Below are 22,343 nucleotides of genomic sequence, written 5' to 3'. Positions count from 1 at the left end.
ACAAGAAGAAGACGAGGAGGAGGAAATTGCATAAATGCACAGTTGAATATGGTTCGCTTTTTGTCAAGTACGCCGCAACTTTATCTTTAATTTCTTTCTCTTTATTTAATTTCTTCTTTACCTTTCTGCTTTAAATTAGATGGGGGTAAAAGCAAAAAATCCGGCCATTACCCCCAACAAAATCATGCCCGGCAACATTAGACATTTGTCACTAACCTGGTGGATCACATCCTATTCAAGTACTCATGTTTTTAATGTCAGGACTTTAATGGGGGCAGCGGTAATTATGGCAACTTTAGTGTGTGACTTCTGTTGATGATGCCCGTTTGAAATGATTTTCCTCTTCAACTTTAAAACTCATCATTCGTCGTCCTCCCAAAAGGGTTTTCGGGAACATGATGGAGCTCGGGCTTTGCTTTTGGAGACTCGAATTGCTTTGAATTTTGCAATGAGTTGCTTTGCGTGACTCGGGAAAAAAGACGAGCACTTTAATGAGATTTCGTTTTGGTGGTGACTTCGAGGATTAATTAGATCGCAATTAAGAGGGCCTAACCCTCGTTGTTAGTGATTTCGGCTCCTAGCTTTTTCTTTGAATGGACAATAGATAAAGATGTACATGTTACCTTCGGTGGCCACTCAATTTGGGATCACTCGCTGCAACCCACTTAAGAAAGGATGCCACTGGGTTTCCTTCACAGCCATACAAAAGTTTCTGTTTGCAGTCACTGGATTTGGGGTTCACTAGGATTTGGATGATTAGATTTCAATTGTTCTGTGTTAGAACCGATAATGAGAAAATGAATTATTGTATTATTTGACACTATAATGTGTTACAGTCAACGGTTATTTGTATCTGAACAATGTGTACATGAAATGAAGTAATCTAAGCTAGCAATGAAACCAGCTATCCTAATCTAACAAGGAAACTGGTTTTGTTAGGATATAACGATATCTAATAATATCTCTAACAATAGTATTGATCATCCCCTCAAATTCAATGTGGAAGTAACATCGAGTTTGCAAATAATGTCTTCGAATACTGTTATACTGGAAAGTTAAAAAATTATCGGGTTGTAGTTGTTGTTGGGCACCAATACTATAAAAAATTGCACTAACTTTTGACTAACTTGGGTAGCTCCGACTACCAATACCATTGAGAGTTGCATTAACTTTTAACTAAATTGGGTAGCATTGCAACGGATGCGGTTGTATTTTTATGTGAAGGGTTTTACTGTTCCAATTGCGTGTAAGCATGAGCCTTACATCAAAACAAATGGAACATGTACGTAACTAACACAGGACGCGGGCATGACCACATCGACTAGAGAACGGGGAAAACATTGAATCAGCAGGGGTGGACAAATTGCCATACGATCACATTGCTAGAATACCATTGGACGAGACAACAATGTTGAGAATCGACATTGAGAAATGGATATCGGTAGCAACTAAAAAAGAGAATGACGTGAGATATTATGCGTGCTTTAGATGAGCTCCCTGTGTGCACTCGAGTAACCCAGTGCATTCAGGATCCCCTAACTCTAATACTAAGTTAGAACTGAAATTAAGAAAAGGATTATTGTATTACTCGACATTATAATGTGTTACAATAAAGAGGTATTTATACCCAAACCGTGTGTAGATGAAATAAAGTAATGTTATTTAATAACGGAACTAGTTATCCTAATCTACCAAGGGAACTAAATTACTGGGATATAATAAAATATCAGATAATATCGCTAATATCTACTAACATCTCTAATAGCACTCTCTCACAGTTCTTACCAAATGCGAATAACTTTACATTTATTAGTAACTAATGCATTTTGATCTAGCTACTTTGGCAAATATATGTCTTTGATGTGACCCTCAATTAGCGCCAACTAATGGCAACATCAAAACCTATCGATGATTTAGGACTCCATTCCTCATATCGATTTTGCTTTGTCATTCTGGATCTTGATGTATCTAACATATGTGGCTCATCTTCGTTGTTAGATTAGGATAGAGAAAGTCCATGGAAAGAGGAAAACCCCCTAAAGGGTGAAACAATTTATGGTCCAGCTAAACTTGCCGGAAAGTTTGGGAGGAAATTGAGGGCAAGGAGCAAAAGCTACGCAGTGTCATTTTCTATCAAATTCATAACAATAGCAGAGTTTATAAATGGTCATTTATCACAAGGGTCCCCAATTTCCCTTTTATGCTCGGCAGATAAGCTGTCAAATCCTTGTGGAGACCTCACAATAATGGCAGTGTGCTCAGAAGTATGTTGTACACACATTGGACTCTCCATCATAGCTAGAAAAACAATTCAAGCTTTCTTTTGGGAAGGCCCTATTGGTTTTAGCAGAGACATTGTGATGGTTGTGAACCATATATAGAATTATGGATGATTGAGACTAAAAATTGTGTCTTGTAGTTTTCCCCCTATTAATTATGGGTGTAGAGTGGTGGGTTCATGATTCAATTGAAGTCCTTACCCGTGATCAAAGCGCAAGGAAATTGGGCATCTTTTTTCATGGAGTTGTCTCTGTTGACATCAATAGCACAGTGGACTTTTGTGGGGATCTCTCAATTCTGATAACAGGTTTTGTAGATTTAATGTCAGTCTCGTTTGATCGATGGAGTTGGTAGATGCAAAACACAATGCGTGCGGAACATAAATAGTATAAATTGAAAAAAAAAAACCTTCAACCTTGATAGCTTTTGAGTAATTTTTGGTCCTATTTGATTTAATGAACTCTTGTTAGTTTAGTGCATCAATTTGGTTGAGGTCCCCTTCAACCTTGTCTGCCAACCTACATTTCTTGCGAGCACTGTGGTTAGGCTGGACATAATTGGGGTCCCCGATCTGTTTGTGACATCAAACCAAGACAAGTGCTGCTTGTGTTCTTCAACCATCATATTTCTCCTCATTAAATTCAACGTATATCTTTATCCATATGTCAAGCTAATTTGATGATGACAAAATATGCCTTAATGCATGTTGCCAAACTTACAATGTTAAACACATCCATCTGGGTAATTTTAAAAATCGTCAATTTATCTTTGAAATTAGGGTTAATACCACCAAAAACCCTAAATTAGTACATGTGTGACAATTTTACCCCGAACTTTTTTTTTATCATAAATAACCCCAAACTGGTATACATGTGACGATTTTACCCGGACATACCCCAAAAAACACCAAACTGGTACACTTGTGATAATTTTACCCTGAACTAAAATTTTAATTTTAATTTTTCGAATTTTTATTAATTTTTTTTGTTTTTTTTTTCTTCATCTTCAACCTCTGGCCGGTCGCCGGACCGACGACCGGCCAGAGGCGAAAGCCGGCGAGGTCGGCCCTGCCGGCTACTGGCGAGGGCCGCCCTCGCCGATGTCGGGCGAGGGCGACCCTCCCCTGAGTCGGTCGAGGGCTGCCCTCGCCGGATCTGGCGAGGGCGACCCTCGCTTGCGTCGGGCGTCGGGCTGCCCTCGCCGGCGCCGGGCGAGGGTCGTCTCGCCCGACTCGGGCGAGGGTTGCCGACCTCGCCTCGGGCGGGCGAGGACGACCCTCGCCCGACGCCGGCGAGGGCAACCCTCGCCCGACGCCGGCGAGGTCCAGCCTCGTCAGCGGCTGGCGGGGCCGACCTTGCCGGCTTCCGCCTCTGGCCGGTCGCCGGTCCAGTGACCGGCCAGAGGTTGAAGATGAAGAAAAAAAAAAGAAAAAATAAAAAAATTAGAAAAATAAAAAATAATATTAAAAAATTATTAGTTCGGGGTAAAATTATCACAGGTGTACCAGTTTGAGGTTTTTCGTGGTTAAAAAAATAGTTTAGGGTAAATTTGTCACGGGTTTATCAGTTTGGAGTAAAATTGTCACAGATGTACTAGTTTATGATTTTTGGTGGTAAAAAAAAAAGTTTGGGATAAAATTATCACAAGTGTACCAGTTTGAGGTTTTTGATGGTAAAAAAAAAAGTTCGGGGTAAAATTATCACACACGTACCAATTTAGGGTTTTTGGTGGTATTAACCCTTGAAATTATGATATGGCAAAACCGCAAGCAAGCAAAAAATATGATGTCAAATGCTAAATAACGGAAAAAGGTTTTATCCCTTTAAGTCCTATTTATTGTAACCATGTGGCGGTCAAAGTAAATAAGGACTCTAGGAAGTACATTGATCCATGCCCAAATCATTCATATGGTCCTATATAAGAGTGACCCACGACCATGTTAAGGTTCAATCCCTCCAAGCCCCACTCTCTTCCTTTTTTTCATAAGTTGAGATGGGAAATGCACAAAAAAGTATAATTTTAGGGCACCTGCCCCATCATGGTTCCAAGTTGGAGTATTAGGTGAAACCGCCACAAGAAGATACTTCACCAAAAATAATAAAATAAGAGAAAATAAGAAAAGAATTGGGAAGAATTTCTTATTACTATACACCTCCTAGATAAGACCTTCTCCTTTGAAAACAACAAAAAAAATAAGGGTTTTTGGAGGTTTGAGGTTGTCTTGGGTTTATGAGGTGACCACCCACCCCAATTGACGGAAATTGATTAATAAAGCAATTATCAAATGATGATGAAAATTACTAAACAAATGCCATCTTAGGTTAAACCACTTATACCAAATTATATTCCCCTATCCCCCCCCTCCCACCCAAAGGACCCCATTGGTTGGTCTACCAAAAGCCCTTTCTTATAAACCTAGTCAATCTCTCTATATCTCTCCCCCCAAATTATTTATATATATTTAGAGACTTGCCTCAAACATATCCACAGATATTAAATGCCACCACACAAACCCTTTTCAGATAATTTTCCCTTGTTTTGGACCCACATGAAGAATTGAGTTATTTATTTTATTTTTATTTTCCCCACATTGAAAAATACATTGGTTGGCCTTGTTTATAATGCCTATGTGCTCTTGAGGCACATTGATGAAATCTCAGAGAGATAATTCCTTTTTAACTGGTTTCGTGAACATATAACAAAATCAAGGCTGACATAAAAAGGCAACAATAATCTAGTGCATCTAAGTAAAAGTTCTCGACTCTCTCAAGCATCAAATTAGTCAATTTGGAGGTGTTCTCTACATCTATGTCATCATTACCCATTGCAATCCGTCAAATAGGAGCTTATGTGGTTCAATAATTCAAAGGGACACGGAAAAGATGGAGCTCTCGCTCTTGGGCTCCATTTTGCTCTTCGATCTCTTGGCTCTTGGCAAGTGAGATCAACGGCCTTGATTGCCATCTATGATGGGAGGCACTCCCCCACTGAATCATACATATTCTCAACATAGGGAGAGATTTGCAAGGCTAGTCTGTATCGATCCCAACGAGATTACATGTCCCAACAGAGTAAATTTTGCGCTTAATATATAAATGGACAGATGATGACCGATGAGGACATAAAGTTGTTCGATAAAGAGTGTGATTTGATGGCTTTGTCTGTGTCCTTTCAACACCCATACCCTCTCTCTCTCTCTCTTGGGATTATTGGGGTTGAATTTTAAATTATTTTGCAATTTCAAACTTTCTTTGTTGGGCTAAATTAACAGGGCATTATTGCTCTAATTTGGATTTTCGTATTTGTTCCTCATCATAAGGGCTTAGGGTCATTTTATTCTATTCGAGCTGTTGCATAAAGTAAGCACCATGGAGTTTTAATATTTTAGGGTTGAAGAAGTGGAGACTGATGAAGCCGCGGGGCCCCACTCCAATGGTGCAAAAAGATTCATCAAAATATCAAGCCCCATAGTTTATATCCCCCGCATTACATCTTTTTATTCGCCTAACTAAACAAATCAATTTCGACTAAAGATAATCCGTCCCACGTGCCGGTGGCGCCACATTCGATGTGATGATCTAATCAACACGTATCATCATCTCATTTCCTATCTGATCTAGGTGATTAGCATAGGAAATTAAGTGGCGGTGCGTTGTGTCCATCGGGACGTAGCTACACCAACTAAAATGAGGGAGGTAATTTTGAGTGAAGCAGGTGTCACATTAAGCCTTTTCTCGGGTCACATCCGGGAGCTTTTGAGGAGTTGTATTTGCGAATGTCATCGAAGTGGGCCAAGTTAATAATGAAACCTTGAAACAACTGAAAAATAAAAAATAAAAATAAAATTGGAAATTATAAAAGAAAAAGAAAAGAAAATTGAACTTGTGGTTGGAAGTGAGGTGCTCGTTTTTTTCTGGCCCGTATCTTCTTCCAAATGAAGATGATCATGCCCCTTCTTTTCTAGCTTGGATATTTTGAGGTCCGTGACAATGCCAATTTTATGCAATCTCATAGCGTTGTACACGAACAAGGACCGAGGGACCAAAGTTGTTTGTTTAGACATGGTGATGCCATCAATGTCTTCAAAGAAAGTCACATCTCTAAATGATTTGAACCGTCCGATTTCGCTCATCTAAGGAGATGGCAATGATGTGGTTAATACCCAGTATTAGCCTCTATGCATTAATTAAGTATATCCATCTTTCTAAGTAGAAAGTGGGGTTAACTTACATTGAGAGAAGGGAATTGATGAGAAAACTACTTTCCTCGTAAATGAGTTTACGACTTTATGCTCTTTGTAGAGTAAGGTATTGTTCGTTTCCCCAATTTGTTGAGATTCATATCGGCTGTCTTCGCTTTAAGCATGATTCAGCAAATGCTCTGGCGTATAATATACCGTCATAAATTCATGGCCAGTCGATAACCCATTCTATAGCATTTGAGAATCGACAAAATTGATGATTAATCATATAGCGTAGTTAATCCCACAATCCGCCAACTTAATGAAGTGAAATTTACAACCTGAAAGCTTCGATTGCTGCTGTTGTTTTGCCCAGGTTCATGTTTTGCTTTAATTATTGTCCTAGAATGGATGGATAAGAAAAAGGCCAACCTCGGCAAAAAATAAAAGGTGGGTCTACCTTAGTAATTTGTGAACCTAAATAGCAAAGATTAAGGCAGGTGTTTAGTCCCTGCCCAAATGCTCATATTGTGCAAGCATCCTTTAGACTCTAGGGCTTCCTAGTTAATCTTTGATGCCAAGTCAGAGAGTGACCGGTTCCAAGACTCGATGATATAGATTCCCAAGTTTAGTATGCCTTCAAATTTTATGTAGGATGGGTATAGCTTTAATGAAATTGAGTGGTTCCATATAGCTAATTAATATAATAGATGATATTTTTAGAAAATAATTTTAAAAAAAACTATAGGATAATGGCTTTCCAAAGTGCACAAAGGGAAAAATTTGGGGCCTGCTTCTTATTCCCTTTTCATTTCATTTCTTTTTGGGGCCTCCCACGACCTCAAGCTGCTCATCACCTTCTTTTCTCTCTCTGTTGTTTACCTTTCCGATGCTTGGATGTCTGTAAGTGGGGATGGGTGACCATCTCAGCAGACACATGGGGCTGGAGGGTGGTTCACCAGGAATTTCACAACCAATTATTGGGTGTCCTCGAATTACCTTTCGTAAGAAATTTTCACTTTTTTAGTGATGGCCACACGATGCTTATAGGTTCAATCAATAGGGTAACAGAAAGAAAGAAACAAAAGAAGGATGATGTCCATGTAACTGATTAGATAGCAAAAGACCGAGCGAGAGGTTGGTCAAGTGATAAATGCAGTCGTTCTCGGCGCTTAAGGCTTTGGTTCAATTCGTCATACTTGCACACTCTCTGAGAGTTGCCCCTAAGAACATGTACTTGTGTGTCTCGATGAGTGAATTTAAGGTAACTTGTTAATGGGATCAAAACCCGGCAAATTTGTCTACAAAATCTACTAAAGTTTGGTGACCATCCATTCGCCTTCCCACACCGACAAGATTTGATTAATAGTTGAAGAATGCATCTATCGAATATTGTTTGGCTATATTGCCGCGGGTCGGAGTCCTTATGCTACATCATGTTTGAGACTATTCAGCGGAGCTGTGATTAGGGTGAAATTTCATTTGCTCCATATTTATTCACTTGAACTTAAGGTTGGCTTCTTCGTTACAAAAGAAAAGTAGAAAAAGAACGAATCCTTCTTCTTCGTTGTTGTCCTAGTTTTGAGCGAGTGCTTCTTTTTGGATCATATGAAGGCGTTTGGGCCAGTATCATAATGTAATGGTGTAGTGCCTGGAAAATGTCTTCAGGCCGAACTCTCATTTTCTATTTGTCTGAAGAACTCTCTGCCTTGCGGTCAGTCATTATGAGCCGGTGATTATTGACCTAGAGAAAGAAATATGCACAAGCATTACATATTAATCACGCTACTGATGATGCTCTAGTGAAGATGAATTCCTTGTAAATGTGTCAGTGTTAAGAACAAACATCGAAATCTAAACTTGGGTATGAGGCGAGATAGTTTCAGGAACCTTTTTGAGGACGGTGGTTTCACGCGCGACGACGCTACAAAGAACAAAATTATGAGCAGCTGTTAGACAATGAAGCTTCTTCAGCCAACATCTTTGCCGTTTTGCAGAGCAGTCGTAGAGCTACAGCCGTCGTAATGTACTTCCGGCATGACACATCTCGGACTTACCCAACCACGTCTCCAACGTACGAAGAAGCATCAGAATAGTTCTACATAGGAAGATTGTTTTCCTGGGACAGCGATGTAGTTGTTGATGCAAAATGAGTTCATAACTACATTGTATTTGGGAATTCAGAGGCTGAAACTCATACAGCTGTTATGTGGGGTTTTTCCTAAGACTGGTTTTTCTCTTCCGTCTGGGCTTCCAGGTTTCCAGGTTTCGCCTACGCTACGCTACGGTTTCACTAGTCCTTCTAGTTCTAAGGCTGGCTACAACTAACAGTGCAGCATCATCTCTAGTATACAAAAAACGTGCTGATTCCTGCTCTTTCTTCGCATTATGCAGATTGGTTCACCAGGATTCCATGGCAGGAATTGTTGATGCACAATGAAACAAGCCATTTCAAAATTCATAAATCAGAAAGTCTATAGAAAAGAATGGCAACTTACTGCACAACGTTATTCTACTAATTTTCTAAATCACAGCTTTATCGGTGTTAACTGTAAAAATCTGTAAGTGAGACTCTCGGTATCTGTAAGCTCTGGCGTTCCAAGTTAACGTTCGACCCACAAGGTCTCTATCAAAGTATCCAGCAGCTGCAGCGTTTCGAATCTTGAGGACCCTCGAACCATCGGTCCCACAATGGATTTAGCGGACCGGTCGTTCTGTCACACAAAAATCAACGACTCAGTAAAAGGAATAGACGAAATCTAGTGAAACAAAACAGAAATAAGGGTTCGGAATACAGAATTACACTGGTAACAATGGATCAGGTTTTGCTTCAACATGAGTGAGCAATCTGGCATTCAGGAAAAGAATATCAAAAGGAAGAAACAGAAATTTTTTTCACAGGTACAACTAGTGTGGAACATTTTAAGTACTCTGCAGACTTACTCTATGCAAGCAACTGAGGCCTTCTCCATCTTTTCAAGTTGTTCCAGCTCTTCCTGCCCAAAGAAAGTAGTAAAATCTGTAAAACTAGTGGCTAGAATGGGAGCTATGTTGCAATGACAAGGATGTGAAGCTACAATTTCAGCATATTCGCTTAACAAAAATGACATTGGCAGATCCAGGCATCGGTGATTCTTTGAAAATGAAGATTATGACTAATGTTGATGCCTCGAAGATCTCTCTGGTCTACTGTAAAATATGCCTTTCCTGTTTGTAATTGAACTTTAGAGAGACCATAGTTAACATCACTCTTCATCCACCTACAAATTATGTAGCACCCTTTCCTTTAGATATTGTAGTGTATCTGTCTGTTTTGGCTTGAAAAATACTAAAGCAACTTTTCTCCTTTCCTAGTCACAATTCAAACTATAATCCAAATTCAAAAAGAATATGAAAAAAATTATATGCAAATCTACACGCCAAAGTGCTTGCGCTACAAGATTTCAAAATGCAAAGTGTGTGCGCCACAAGATTTGAAACCAAAATACAAAATATTAAAAGCCACTCCAAACAGACTGATAAGTGTAGCCGTCAAAGGGTAGACTAGCATGAGCATAAAGCTTTTCTGAAAAATGAACGGTATGTATATGTATGTATAGTATTTCTTGACTTGTAAAGGGAGACACTAAAAGTAAAAGGAGGGAGGAAATACAAATGCAAAACAGAAGTACAAACAAGACATTCGATCTTGAAACACTAGCGCAAGTGATCTCATGCACACCGTTCTAGTCTAATGATGTGTCAATAAAATTGACTCCAACAAAATCTCTTCATCCAGTGGATATACAATCGCAAGAAACAGAAATGAATCTAGAACTGATTTGCATTTAAAACATGCATCATCATAAATGTTTCCACTACCAAAATTCCTTAAAGCAGTTCCCTCCATGCATTTGATCTCCATATTCTTGTAGTTAGTTCCAACGCAATATAGACTGCTTAAACAACCGTTCTCACTTGAGTATGCGTATTACGGAATTCAATAAGACTCATCCTCTCTTGCTAGTTTGGCAAGTCTTTGCTAGCGAATTAACTGAAGCTACCGCCAGTCTCCATTTTTAACAAACTAACGAAACATTGCCAACTATGCTAGCATGTTAATTAATAGTCAAAACAGAGTACAAGATTAAAATTCCCAGCCTGGCTAATAAGCACACAGACCATTTTCTAGACCAGGTCATTTGGCTGTTTCCTAGAGAGAGTCCCTCAATGAGCAGGCACCTGAATTCACAAAATTATGTGGCCTTCCCTAGCGAGAGTCGCCTTGCACCCTTGGATGGTCCCTACCTACCTTTGTACATTGGTTTTGGATGCAACTTCATTCCTTACTGACCTCTAACCATCTGCAAGAACTCTTCTTCCTTTACTTCCTCATTCTTTTGGTTACCCACAGCTCACTCAAAGTAATTTTATTTTGTTAAATCATATACTGATTGGTTCAGACAAAGTACATCACTTCTTGATGAAAATGAAAATACATGCAAAACATATGCCAGTTGCAAAAGTTGAAAGTATCTAACAGCTTTGCCATCATATAATACTTGTATCGAATTATATTTTAGTCCTATCGTAGATGTACAGGGTCCCCATCTTTCGCACTTCCCCTTGCCACTGCTACTTTCTTAACTGACATGCCCAACCATTTCCGGGATTTCCAGAACTTTCCTTTTGAAGCCTCTTCTACCAAACGTAGCTCGCTCTTCATCTTTTAATGAAATTTCAGACCATGTCCTTTCCATTCTCATCAATTCTCACATAACTCAATCAGAGATGAAGGTGATCTTGTAATACAAGTTGATGATAGAAATAACAATTAAACAGCATGAGAGGTGCCAAGCTATATCTTGACCCCTCATATGGCAGATTTTGAGACCCTGAGCAAGGAAATTTGTAAGGTATCTTGAATTGAAGTAGATATTTACAGATTCTGTTGGTAATATCTTGGATTGAAGTAGACATCTACAGATTCGACTGGTAAATCATCTTCCATTGAAGTCTAAATCTATGGATTCTATCAACATTTCTTGGATCGAAGTAAATATCTACAGATCTATCACATGCATGTTCTCGTTCGTTGTCCAAAACCAAAAAATTCATTCTTTGTCCAAACAACAGTGAACCAACAGACAAATAGACTAATCCATGTAAAATGTTCTCATTTGGTGCTAAAACAGACAGGGACCACTGTGGAACGAGAGTTGCAAGATTTGGGACGCAAATAATTCTGTGAATTATTTGGCCTGAAATGGAAGCTAGTTGAAGAAGCACCAGAAATCCCAAGTCATCATGGGAGATATTGCCACATCAACTAGAAGATCTTGAAGGGCTTGACACTAAAAACTCAGCTGGAGCCATTCTAACTATACTTGCTAGAGTAAGATTAAAGTCAAACCAATGATGGAGGAAATGTCCCACTCAAGACATAACAGAAGTTAACAGGCACGAGAAAGAAAATTCTAAGCAAACAAATCGATGCGCGTCTCTGATTAAAATAAATGCACATTGATGCGAATGTCAAGAATGCAAGAAACACCAAAGGATGCATGAGACACTCTCGTCATCCCTTTAGCAAACACAATATGCAAAGCTATAGGGACCGAAGAATAAACAATCTCCAATGTTGCCATGGCATAAGTCGAGCCTCTATTTCACAAAGGTCGAAAATCTTTACAAAGAAATTCCTTAACTATCATTCTTAAATCATTTAGACAAGAATAAGAAGAGAATAGTCTTCACAACCTAAGACCCTTATCCCGGCAACTCAAGTATGGACCTAAGGAGGACTACAAAATAGAGAAAGAAACATCTTCACAATCTAAGAACCCTAGTGCAGCAACTCAAGAATAACTCTTAGCAGAATCTCAAGTACTTCAGCCTATCAAGATAAACATGCAGTTTCGACGATTGATTAGGAGGGAACTGAAATGATTCAGATTATGGAGAGATTGAGTTAAAACATTATTTGGACGCTAGAGAAGGAAATGACCTAAATATCTTGTTATGGTTCTAAAACTTGAGATAAGACAACGTATTACGGAAAAGAAGAAAGTTTCCTTTGTAGATTAAACAATCCTAGCTTCCTTTGTAAATTAAACGATCCTCCCCTTTGTAAACTAAAAGATCCTCTGAATCCCTCCATATTTGGACAGACTATGAGGATTTTAGAAAACTACAATAAAACTAGCTGCCCTAATTCCTCCTAATTCTTTCGTTTCTTCTCCCCCAATCTTTATCCTTCCATCCAACCACATGATTGTTGATCACGTTTAAAATCCTTTTTCTTCCCCTCTAATCACTCCTACAAAACACAGTGGAGGAGCAAATTTGGTTGAGAGAAAGGAAAAAAAGAAAGGTTAATTATGCTGAATTCCAGGTGGAAAAGACTTGGATGTAAAAACCAGATGAAGATAGTAGGCATTCTACAAAAGTGAAAAAATCAACATTCTACATGCCTGTCCTAAATCTAGGACAAGTTATTTTCCTCGAATACTATATACATGAGAAAAGTAGTCTAGAGGAAGAAAAAGAGCAATATATTCTTCCACAGATACTCAAATTCATGGATAAATGCAATTGAAAAACGTGAAGGGTGGTGGGCGTGTGCACAAGCACAAATTACTAGCGTTAAGATGTTTACTGTAAGAGTGAGAAGATCATACTGAAGTAAACATGCCCTCATTGACATGGGAGTAGAAGCTACATAACACAATAGTACTCTTTTTTAAGTTTTAACACTTTTGCATCATTATTTTCTTTTAGTGGGTTAGTCATTTGGCCTTTGCAATTTTGTTGCTCTATCACCGCCACATTCAAGAGGCCATATGAGACCTAACTTTTCCAAAAGTCCACTCAGAGCCCATGCTGGCATATCCTGGATTTTCTGCATAAAATTCTAGTTTTAGCTGTGGGGTTCTTCACTTTAGTGTCTAAAGTTCAATACTAGCAAAAAGCTAACATGTAAAAGCTAGAAGACAAAAAAATTTTAGGAAGGAATGCTGCTTCCTCACTTCTGTCTTTAGCTTCCCCTTTTCAATCTACCTGCCAGCTGCTTCTCATTGTCTTTTGATGCCAATCAACATGTGGAATTGGTTAAGAAGTCCAAAGTCCCCCAAAAGAGGAGTTTTTAGGCCAAAAACGTGTCATTTGCTTCAAGAAAGAAAAAAAGACTACAACTAGGGAGGATGCTTAAGCTACCCATCTCTGCAGATTATCAAAGTCCCACAGTTCACTCACACAAATCAATCCGAATGCTCAAAGGATGAAAAGAAATCAGAGCAAGAATATGCTCAACGATCATTTCTTTTTTAACTAGTCACGTGAGAAAGTCAAACAGCTCAAGGTGCTCAAGGTTCTCGTTCCACACTCGATTAGCGAAAACCCAAGATTTGAAACATCGTGAACAAGAAATTGAAACTGACCTCCAAGAATCTGGATTCCTGCTCGAGCCGCTTGAGCTCGGCTTGTATCCGATGCTTTCCTCTCGTGTCCGTCGCCACGACCACTGCCACAGCTCCTTCGGAGTTCGCGGCTCGCATCTCGAGATCAAGAACGAAACCGACAGCAACCCCAGGCAGAGCCTTCTCCGAAACCCAAAGAAACAGAAAATCTTGAAAACCCACAGGAGAATCTGGAAACAGGGTCGTCTCCGAAACAGAGGAGGAGGGGAGGCCAATTCACGACGATGACGAAGACCCCGATACAGAGACCGGAACGGAGGATGAAGGGGGCCACTGTCGACGCACCCGGTGGGCCCCACCGGAAAACTGGAACCCGGTCTCGACCGCTAGAAAACAAGCAAGAAACGAACAAGAAGAAGAACAAGAAGAATAAGGAGAGAAAAGAAAAGAAAAGGGAACTGGGTCGTTCCCAACAAAAGCTTCCAAAGAGAAGATGGATCTGCAGTTCTGCACAATCCAAGAGAGAGAGAGAGGGGAAAGCTTTCTTCTTTCCGGGTGGAGAGCGGTCGGGGAGCGATAAGGAGACTGTCGTGTTCTGGGTGGGACGAAAAGCAAATGGAAAAAAGGTGGGCTTCTTTTTGTCTTCTCTCTCTCTCGCTTTCCACTGTACCTTTATTCGCCCGCTCCAGAAACAGAGCAAGGCCCGAGAATCTCTTCCCCTGTTCAGCGGCACGCGCAGCCGAAGCAGACAGGCTCCGATGTGACGGCGACCCGGGTTGGTCCGAGCACCACCGCCCCCCGTCCATGGAGTCCCGGGTTCAACCCGCCCCGAACGCGATAAACGGGTCGTCCTGCGCTTCACGGCAACTCCACCGACGACAGCAAAGCCGCGAACTTTATCTCGTGTTCCGACCGAGCTCCGACAAGGCGCGCGTGGGACGCGGGTGGCGGCGAGTCGCTGTCGCCCGTCGAGAATTCGCTCGAGCCCACAAAAAATACAGAATCAGCGCGAAAATTATTAGGCCAATAAAGGTAAAATTGAAGCTGGAAATTCAATCTCTCTTTTTTTTAAAACGAGGAGCAAAGCCAATTTGTGGGTAAATCCGAAATTCATAAAATTTATATTTGCTGACCTCGTTAATCAACGACGCCGGTCGAAACTTGTATCATCGTCAATGACCGGCCACCGATTGTGTCATGATGTCATGACAAATCCGTTCTTGTGCAATGAGCGAGTCTTTGCAGGTTGTACTAAGTTGATTCATTTTTCGAATTTGCACTAGATCGTAACTCTTTGGGATTGGTTTTGTCTTGAAATTACGTATCTCTCTTTCACGCGAAACGAAAAATTTTCTTCCGACAAAAGAAAAAAAAGACGCCAACTGAGGTTTCATATTGGGTTAGTGAGATGCGATTTTGTTCGAATGTCATGCTCACGCTTACTAATCACACCCGCATTACCATTTCGTAACCGCTAGATCAACCTAGTGCTTATAAATGTACCATACTTGTTCAATACACTATTGGGGCCATGACTTTCACCTGTTTGTAGTACCTTATATACTAGCGGTCCGGTCATATTTCATATGGGTTCTTGTCAAGGTCGAATGTGTTATACACGAAATATACGATAATAAATTGAGATAATTTGAGTAAACGTGTAGGCATAAACTTAGAAGAAAGGTATGTTGGATTCACTTTCATCGAAACTATGTTCGATTTCGGCTAATGATAGCACCAAGTGGAAAGAAAAAAAGAGTACATAGAAAAGACTGATCTAATTACATCAGCTACTTTTGTTCAGTTTATTTCAATATAAAGTTTGGAATGTTAGGCAAGTTTGACTGACTTTCCAATCAGAAATTGAGGATTTGGTTGGTTGGTATCACGGCTAATTGGACCCATCTTAACCTAACGGGATTAGCCTAATTGAATAATATAATCTACGTGGATGTGGACTAATTATGAAATCACATATCACAAAAAAATTAAAAAGAAATGGAATAAAATAAGTGCTTTGGAACAAGATAACTTGTGCTTAAGATTTATCGAAATTGACAATTTTTGTGTCGTGTAATTAACATCATGCGCATTGTCGATAATTTATCTCATTTCATATCATTGTTAAAACATTTCAATAAAAATAACATATAAGATCTACATTTACATGAACCATGATTTACGTAATTTCGAAACTAATGTTCATGGAAATTTTTCATCTCGCCCTTCATGTGAATTCTTCACGTGCCATTGCTACATGCACTTGAAGTCGTCTCATGCAATTAGACTTATGTAAATCTGGAGTAATTGATTTGATTAAACAATATTCATTTCGCCTGATGCTCACAACTTATCTCGGCTTGGGATTGTAATAAGATGGATTTGGAAAAACTAACCTCGTTCTAAAATTGATAACTGGTTAATAATCTCATATAAAACTCGAAGATCATCCTCAACCTGAGTCCTGTTTTTCAAATAGGAATCTCAAACACATCGTACTAAAGTATATATGTGGAAGCTCGAGACTCAGCTAATGTATTTTTGTTGTATATATTTTGAATTAATAGATAAATCAACTCAAAACTACATTATAAATTACCTAAATAATTCAGGTTCTATGATCAAATTTACACTTTTATCATGTTTCGGTCGAGTTCGCCAAACATTGAGTGACATTAATATCATTTCACCTAATATGAGAACTATCTGATCTGCTACCAAATCGAATCTCAGCACAAGTAACTCCTTAGAAATCCATAATCTTGTTATGCTAGTTTACTGTGTTTCCAGTTTCATTGGTTGACTGAAAAACCTAGTTCACCGACCAACGAGTGATTCTTCTTCTCTTTCGACAATGCTTGCAAAGATCGTGCATGCAAAGGAGGATCAATGGTCTCTGTCCTCCTAGGAACATTGTCGACATTAACAAAGGTTTACCGCCGGCGGCCGCTTCGGACTTCAGACAGACCTTGCCTTCCCTTCCGTGGAGACTGAATCAGACAACAACACTCGTGATATCTCTTTTATCCACCATTGTTGTCCTCCTAGACATCATCCATTTCAGCTCTGCTTTATTCAGACGCTCCTCTTCCTCTGTTCGAAGACAAAGGAACAGATAGTGGGTCGTATTCTAGCTCAAAGGTGCTTTGGACAGTCGACCAGAGACTCTTTGGGTGGAGGAAGGACCTGACTATCTTTCTTCTGCTTTACAGTCTCTGTGTACTCCACCTCTCGAGTTGATTGAAATGAAAAGTTCACTGTCCCACTTAAAAAAAGGGTTGCATTTGATTGATGGCGATTATGACATTAAAAGGGAAAGTACCCTCGATCGAAAACGTTGCATGGACGAAAAAAAATACATTCAAACTCGGCACATTTTAATGACAATAAGCCCAGAGAAGCCATTATTAATTATCACCAATTTGTTCTTATTATATTGGTTTTGGGAGGGAGCTGAAATATTCAACAATTTCATGTACCCCAACCTATCGAGGGCTTGAATTTTGACTAGATTTTTGCAATTAATTTCTCTAGACCGAGCGATGGCCTTTCAAAAGAACTGCACCCAGTGACATTTGGTATTTCCTAGAATTCCAATCTATTATAAAGCCCTTATCTTTCGATTAAGCTTTCACAATTTGTCGCATATATTTCTTTAGATGGGATGATTGTGAAAGGTTCAACCTTTCAATAGAACTGCACCTCAGGAAACATAACATTTCCAAGAAATACAATCTATTATAACCTTGAATTTTAACTAAGTTTTCACAATTCATCGCATCTGATTTCTCTGGATGCAATTATTCTGAAAGGTCCAACCTTTCAACGAAAGTTTATCTATATGTATATAACTCCCCCATGACTTCCAATCAATTAAAGGCTTCGGATTTCAACTAAAATTTTTGCAATTTTCAGCATATAATTTATTGAGAAGTTCCTAATTTGGAAGGTCCTACCTCTCAAAGGAAGTGTACCCATAGATATCCAACCCTTCCAAGAAGTCCATCCTATGAAGGCCTGGAATTTCAATTAAGTTGTGATTTCGAATGTCTAGTTCTCTTTAGACGCTCCAGTTTCGAGAGGTCCAACCTTTCGGTGGACTTGCACTCACAACGTTCAACTCTTTAAAGTACTCCAACCTATCAAGACCTTGAATTCCGATTAAGATTTTGCAACCTATGGCTCAAAATTTCTTCAAAAGCTCCAACTTTGGAAGGTTTAGCACTTCCATGGAAGTGCAGTGACATATTTCCAACCGCTCCAAGATCTCTAACCTTTCAAGCCCTTGAGTTTTCGTCTTCGTCGTCTTTCAGTTTCAATAGGGAGCCTCCAGGGATTCTGATACTTCCAAATCATGAACGTGCATCAGTTCAAAGCATTCTCGGAGCTGTGGCCGACATGAATAATAACTTGGCACATGGCGAAGTAGTAAGGTATACTGGTGTTGAGGGAGGCTCTCGGATGCATTCGAGGTAGGCGCAAGAAGAGAAACAAGGAAGAGGTGACCCCAAGAAATGTCAAGTTGGAAGGAAGCTCCGACGGCAACTGAAACTCATAGCAACCCCACAAATCAAGGTGTGGGAGAGATGAAAGATTGCGCGTGCGCTCTGGTAAGCTTGAAATTCTTGTACGAGGAAATCGAAGCGTCTCGAGCAAAGAGAAGTTCGCAATATCTCCTGGAATTTCCCTTGTAAGTTTATTGCACTACGAAGCATTTAGCTGTAGGAGCTTTCCCAAACTTCCAACAGCTTCGGGTAGCTCTTTCATCTTGCTATTACTATTCTCCAGCATTTCCAAGTTCTGCAAATTCCCTATGCATTCAGGCAATTCCCTAATTCTGGTGTTGGATAGTGCAGTTGGGTCTATGATTCCGAGACCCCAGTTGACTCGGGGATCTCCCTCAAACGACTGTTTTCTAATGACATGAGCAGCAACTTCACGAGGGACCAATGCTGATTGGAACTCCCGCAAACTTAGAGCAAATGTCAAATCAAGGGTCGACAAATTGGTCGGACAGGCAATCGATTCTTAAGTCGAACCAGCGATGTGCAATTGCTGGCACTTAAGTGTCTTTAGCTTCTTCAGAGAACCGATGGACAGAGGAATTTCTGGCATTCGAGTTCCATCTAGACAATGTTTCTTTAAGTGTCTTTGGATTGTAGGAGGTTTTGGATTTTCGGAAGAAGAGTAAACTCCCTTTTCTGAGTCTTCAGTGTTACTCGACTGGGACCATATCTGGATAGCGCATATGGTGTGCATTGTTGGTTCATCTTCTAAGAGAAGACGGATTCAACATCATCGTCCTGTCGAGAAATTCCAGTTTCTTTTTCAAGCTCCTGGATTAAATGAGAATTTCTTTTTTGGGCTTTCAGACAATACTTCGCAAAGTGGCCTCTTTTATTACAGATGTAACATTTGTTAGATTTCTTACGTCTTCCAGACTGGTCGCGTTTGGATCGTCTTCTTCTCAAGAAACGCCATTTACGTCTTCTTCATAGACCGAGAGAGAATCGTTTGAAGTGCTTTTCTTTTTACGCCAATCTCCACAAGAAGGGTCATCACAAGATTCTTTCTTTGGACACTTGATTCTTAATTCTAGTCTTCGACAAGCTCTATCAAGCTCTTTATTGCTCTTAAGATAACTTCTGAATGCCTTTCGACGAATACAGAAGTCATCAAGAGCCAAATGTATCTCCTGCTGCAGTTTTCCTATCGGGACATCAGCAATTTTTCGCTGCTTATTCTGAATGGATCTTTCTACAACTTGACCGATTTCTTTTGGAATAGAAGATAGAAATACCTGCTTCAGATTTGGATCGGCTCCAAGGACATAAAACGATTTAAGCATTTCATGAAAATGCTTATTCAGGTGTTTTTGACGTAGAGAGCAACGTCTTCTATAAAAAAACTCTTTCCTTTTGAGTTCAAGAAGGTTTTCTGGTTTACCAATAAAGAACTAGTATATAACACGGATCACATAATGAAAATCTGTTTGGAGTAAGAACGTCATCTAATCTTGATCTGAAATAGTTTTCCACCAATCCTTAAGGCTACTAGTAAATCTGCTGACGAACTCAGTCTGTATATCATACCGACTTTCAACAGTAAGGGCTCTAATGCTGAGCCAAGAATGGAACTTCTGTAGTCTTTCTGGCCATTTAATGTATGGACTATCATCAAGAGTCAAATAGTGTTTGTAGGTCGAAGTTCCAGAACGAGAGTTCTGATTGTGAATGTTTAGTATTTCTGGTTAAGATGAGTTTGATTCCATATCTGCCTCAGGGGGATTGGCTATAAGAATAGCAGGTTTAGGGAAATTTGGTATCTTAGGGTCAGAAGGTGAGGTTTCTTATGAAGAAAAGGAGGTTGTTTAAGAGCTGGAAGAGGTATTTTGCTGGGATGGATCGATTGTAGCAATAATTGGCAGCTTCTGTTGGCATTGATCTCGCAAAAAAGTCTCTAATGGATTTGAAACCATGTGGGAAGAAGGAGGTTCCTGGGAAGGTTTAGGAACATCTGACTTCTTCTCCTGCAGCATCTTCTTTTGTTTTTCCATTTCATGGATCTGATTTCGAAGTGTAACAATATCACTTCGTTCTTCTTTTGGTGCTTCTGCGATGATTGAGGCAACTCAAGTGACTTTTAGAGGAGAAATTTTCATCCGGGTTGGATGCCAAGATTGAGAAAATGGGTATAGCGTAGGAACAAATTTTCCTTCTTGAAGGAGTTTAATTTGCCTACGTAATTTTTCCATTTCGGCGGTCTGGTCTTCCAAATAATGATGGGAAATATATTTACCCGATTCCATTTGCTGCAATTTCTTCTGGAACGTCTCAAGCAATTTATTTGTAACCAAAGCCGTTTGATCCACTTTCTGATCGACATGATCAAGGCGGGTTTGAATAGTTGAAAGTTTTGTATCAATTGGCTTAAGGACATTATTTTGTGCCAGAGCATTTTTTGATTGCCAATTCAGAACAACTTCGGCAGTAGTAACTTTCGTTTGTCTCCCATGATCATCGTTATCCGTAGGGTTTGGAATCTTTGGCATGTGTCAGAACCGATGGTGTGCGTGTGTAAATTCTTCTAATGCTGGAAAAGGAGCACTAGAATTTGTTCTTTCCAAGAGTGGAAACTCTGAGGGTTGGAACATACAGATGGCTGGAGTATTGGTGGTGGTTCAGGCTTTGAAACACATGAAAGCTAGGGTGCTTTGGATAATTGCAAAGGATGGGAATTTTTCCTAACCCATTTTTGGATGGGTTTATAGAAGGGTGAAACAACTTGCTTTTGTGATGGAGTTTTTCTGGGTGGTGCTTGTAGAGGTGAAGGAGGTTTGCAATGTTCAGGAACTGGAGGAGGAGTTTGTGGCCGGGATGATCCATATGAAACCATAAATTGGTATCTTCCCCCATCCTCACCAAGTGGTCCTACGGTTGGATCTCCCTGAAGATATATATGATAGAGACTATCTTTGGACTTCTTCTTTTTCCTTTTGGATGGTCTGTCATCTTCATCATCATTAGGAGGGTTAGTACAAAGGGAACATTGAAAATCTAGATCCCAGAAGCAGTGTCCTGTTCGAGGATCTTTGTAATAATGGATGGGTCATCCCTCTTGATCAAAAGACTCGATCATAGTCTTCGGATCTGAGTCACCTTCCCAATAGGAACATTAGCATGACATGGTTGTATCATAAAAATAGTAGGAAAAATAGAAGAAGAGGCTTATTCCTTTTCCTTCTAAATTTAATGACAACTGTATCATCTTTCTTTTTTGTGAACTGAGATTCCATGGACTAGATAGGCTTAGAATTCTGATGGAGTTTTTCTTAGTTAGTTACTTAGGTATCGGGGAGTAACTTAACTAGTTGGTCCCGAGGAATTTGTCTTGGTACATGGACACAAGAAGTTTGATCATTATCCACTGAGATGACAAGAGCATCCTCAGTGCCAGGAAAATTAAGATCAATAGCATGGTTTTGGACCCGATATACGATTTGGTAGCGTAGAATAGCAGCTATAGAATCAAGAGTTTGAGGAGCTCTGGTGAGTTGTAGCTGAACTTTAAGAGCAGAAATGAGTCTTGGGTTCGTAATGGCCATGTTGAAATTTGGAAATAGTGTAACAAACACTGTTCCGGCATTGAGGGTGGTTTGGATTGTACCAATACAAGCATATTGGTAATCCAAGAAACGAGTATCTAAAAGGGCCATTCGAGCAACAACAGGTGATCCTTTTCTACCATGGAAGGATAGTGCAAGATGAATAGCACCAAAGTGGAGATACATATACCCTTCCTGTACCCATTGTCATGGAAAATCGGAAGGTATCTGGAGTATAACAAAATGTTTATGCTGGGTAGCAGGAATAGGATGTTGATCGAATCGGGATGAGTGGACATATTCTTTAGCTTCTCGGGGTATATGTTTGATGATCTGTTTGATGGAACGGAGAGGGGAAAAAGAGAGAGGTTTGTGAAAGCAA

General features: G+C 39.8%; 1 protein-coding gene across 1 annotated transcript; it reads right to left on the bottom strand.

The window, feature by feature from the left end:
• Positions 1–8,810: 8,810 nt before the first annotated feature.
• On the bottom strand, positions 8,811–14,133 carry LOC115677711 (guanine nucleotide-binding protein subunit gamma 2; the record flags this gene model as incomplete). Its single annotated transcript, XM_056315058.1, has 4 exons — positions 8,811–9,174; positions 9,264–9,308; positions 9,404–9,456; positions 13,879–14,133. Coding segments are annotated over 4 exons (438 nt in total), but the record flags the coding sequence as incomplete, so codon positions are not given.
• Positions 14,134–22,343: the final 8,210 nt, after the last annotated feature.

The sequence above is a fragment of the Syzygium oleosum genome, unplaced genomic scaffold (genome assembly GCF_021117445.2).
Source record: "Syzygium oleosum isolate NSW1041296 unplaced genomic scaffold, Sole_v2.1 Sole_v2.01, whole genome shotgun sequence".
Lineage (NCBI taxonomy): Eukaryota > Viridiplantae > Streptophyta > Magnoliopsida > Myrtales > Myrtaceae > Syzygium > Syzygium oleosum.
Note: the sequence above shows the minus strand (reverse complement) of the source record. Positions and strands in the feature narration are given on the sequence as shown.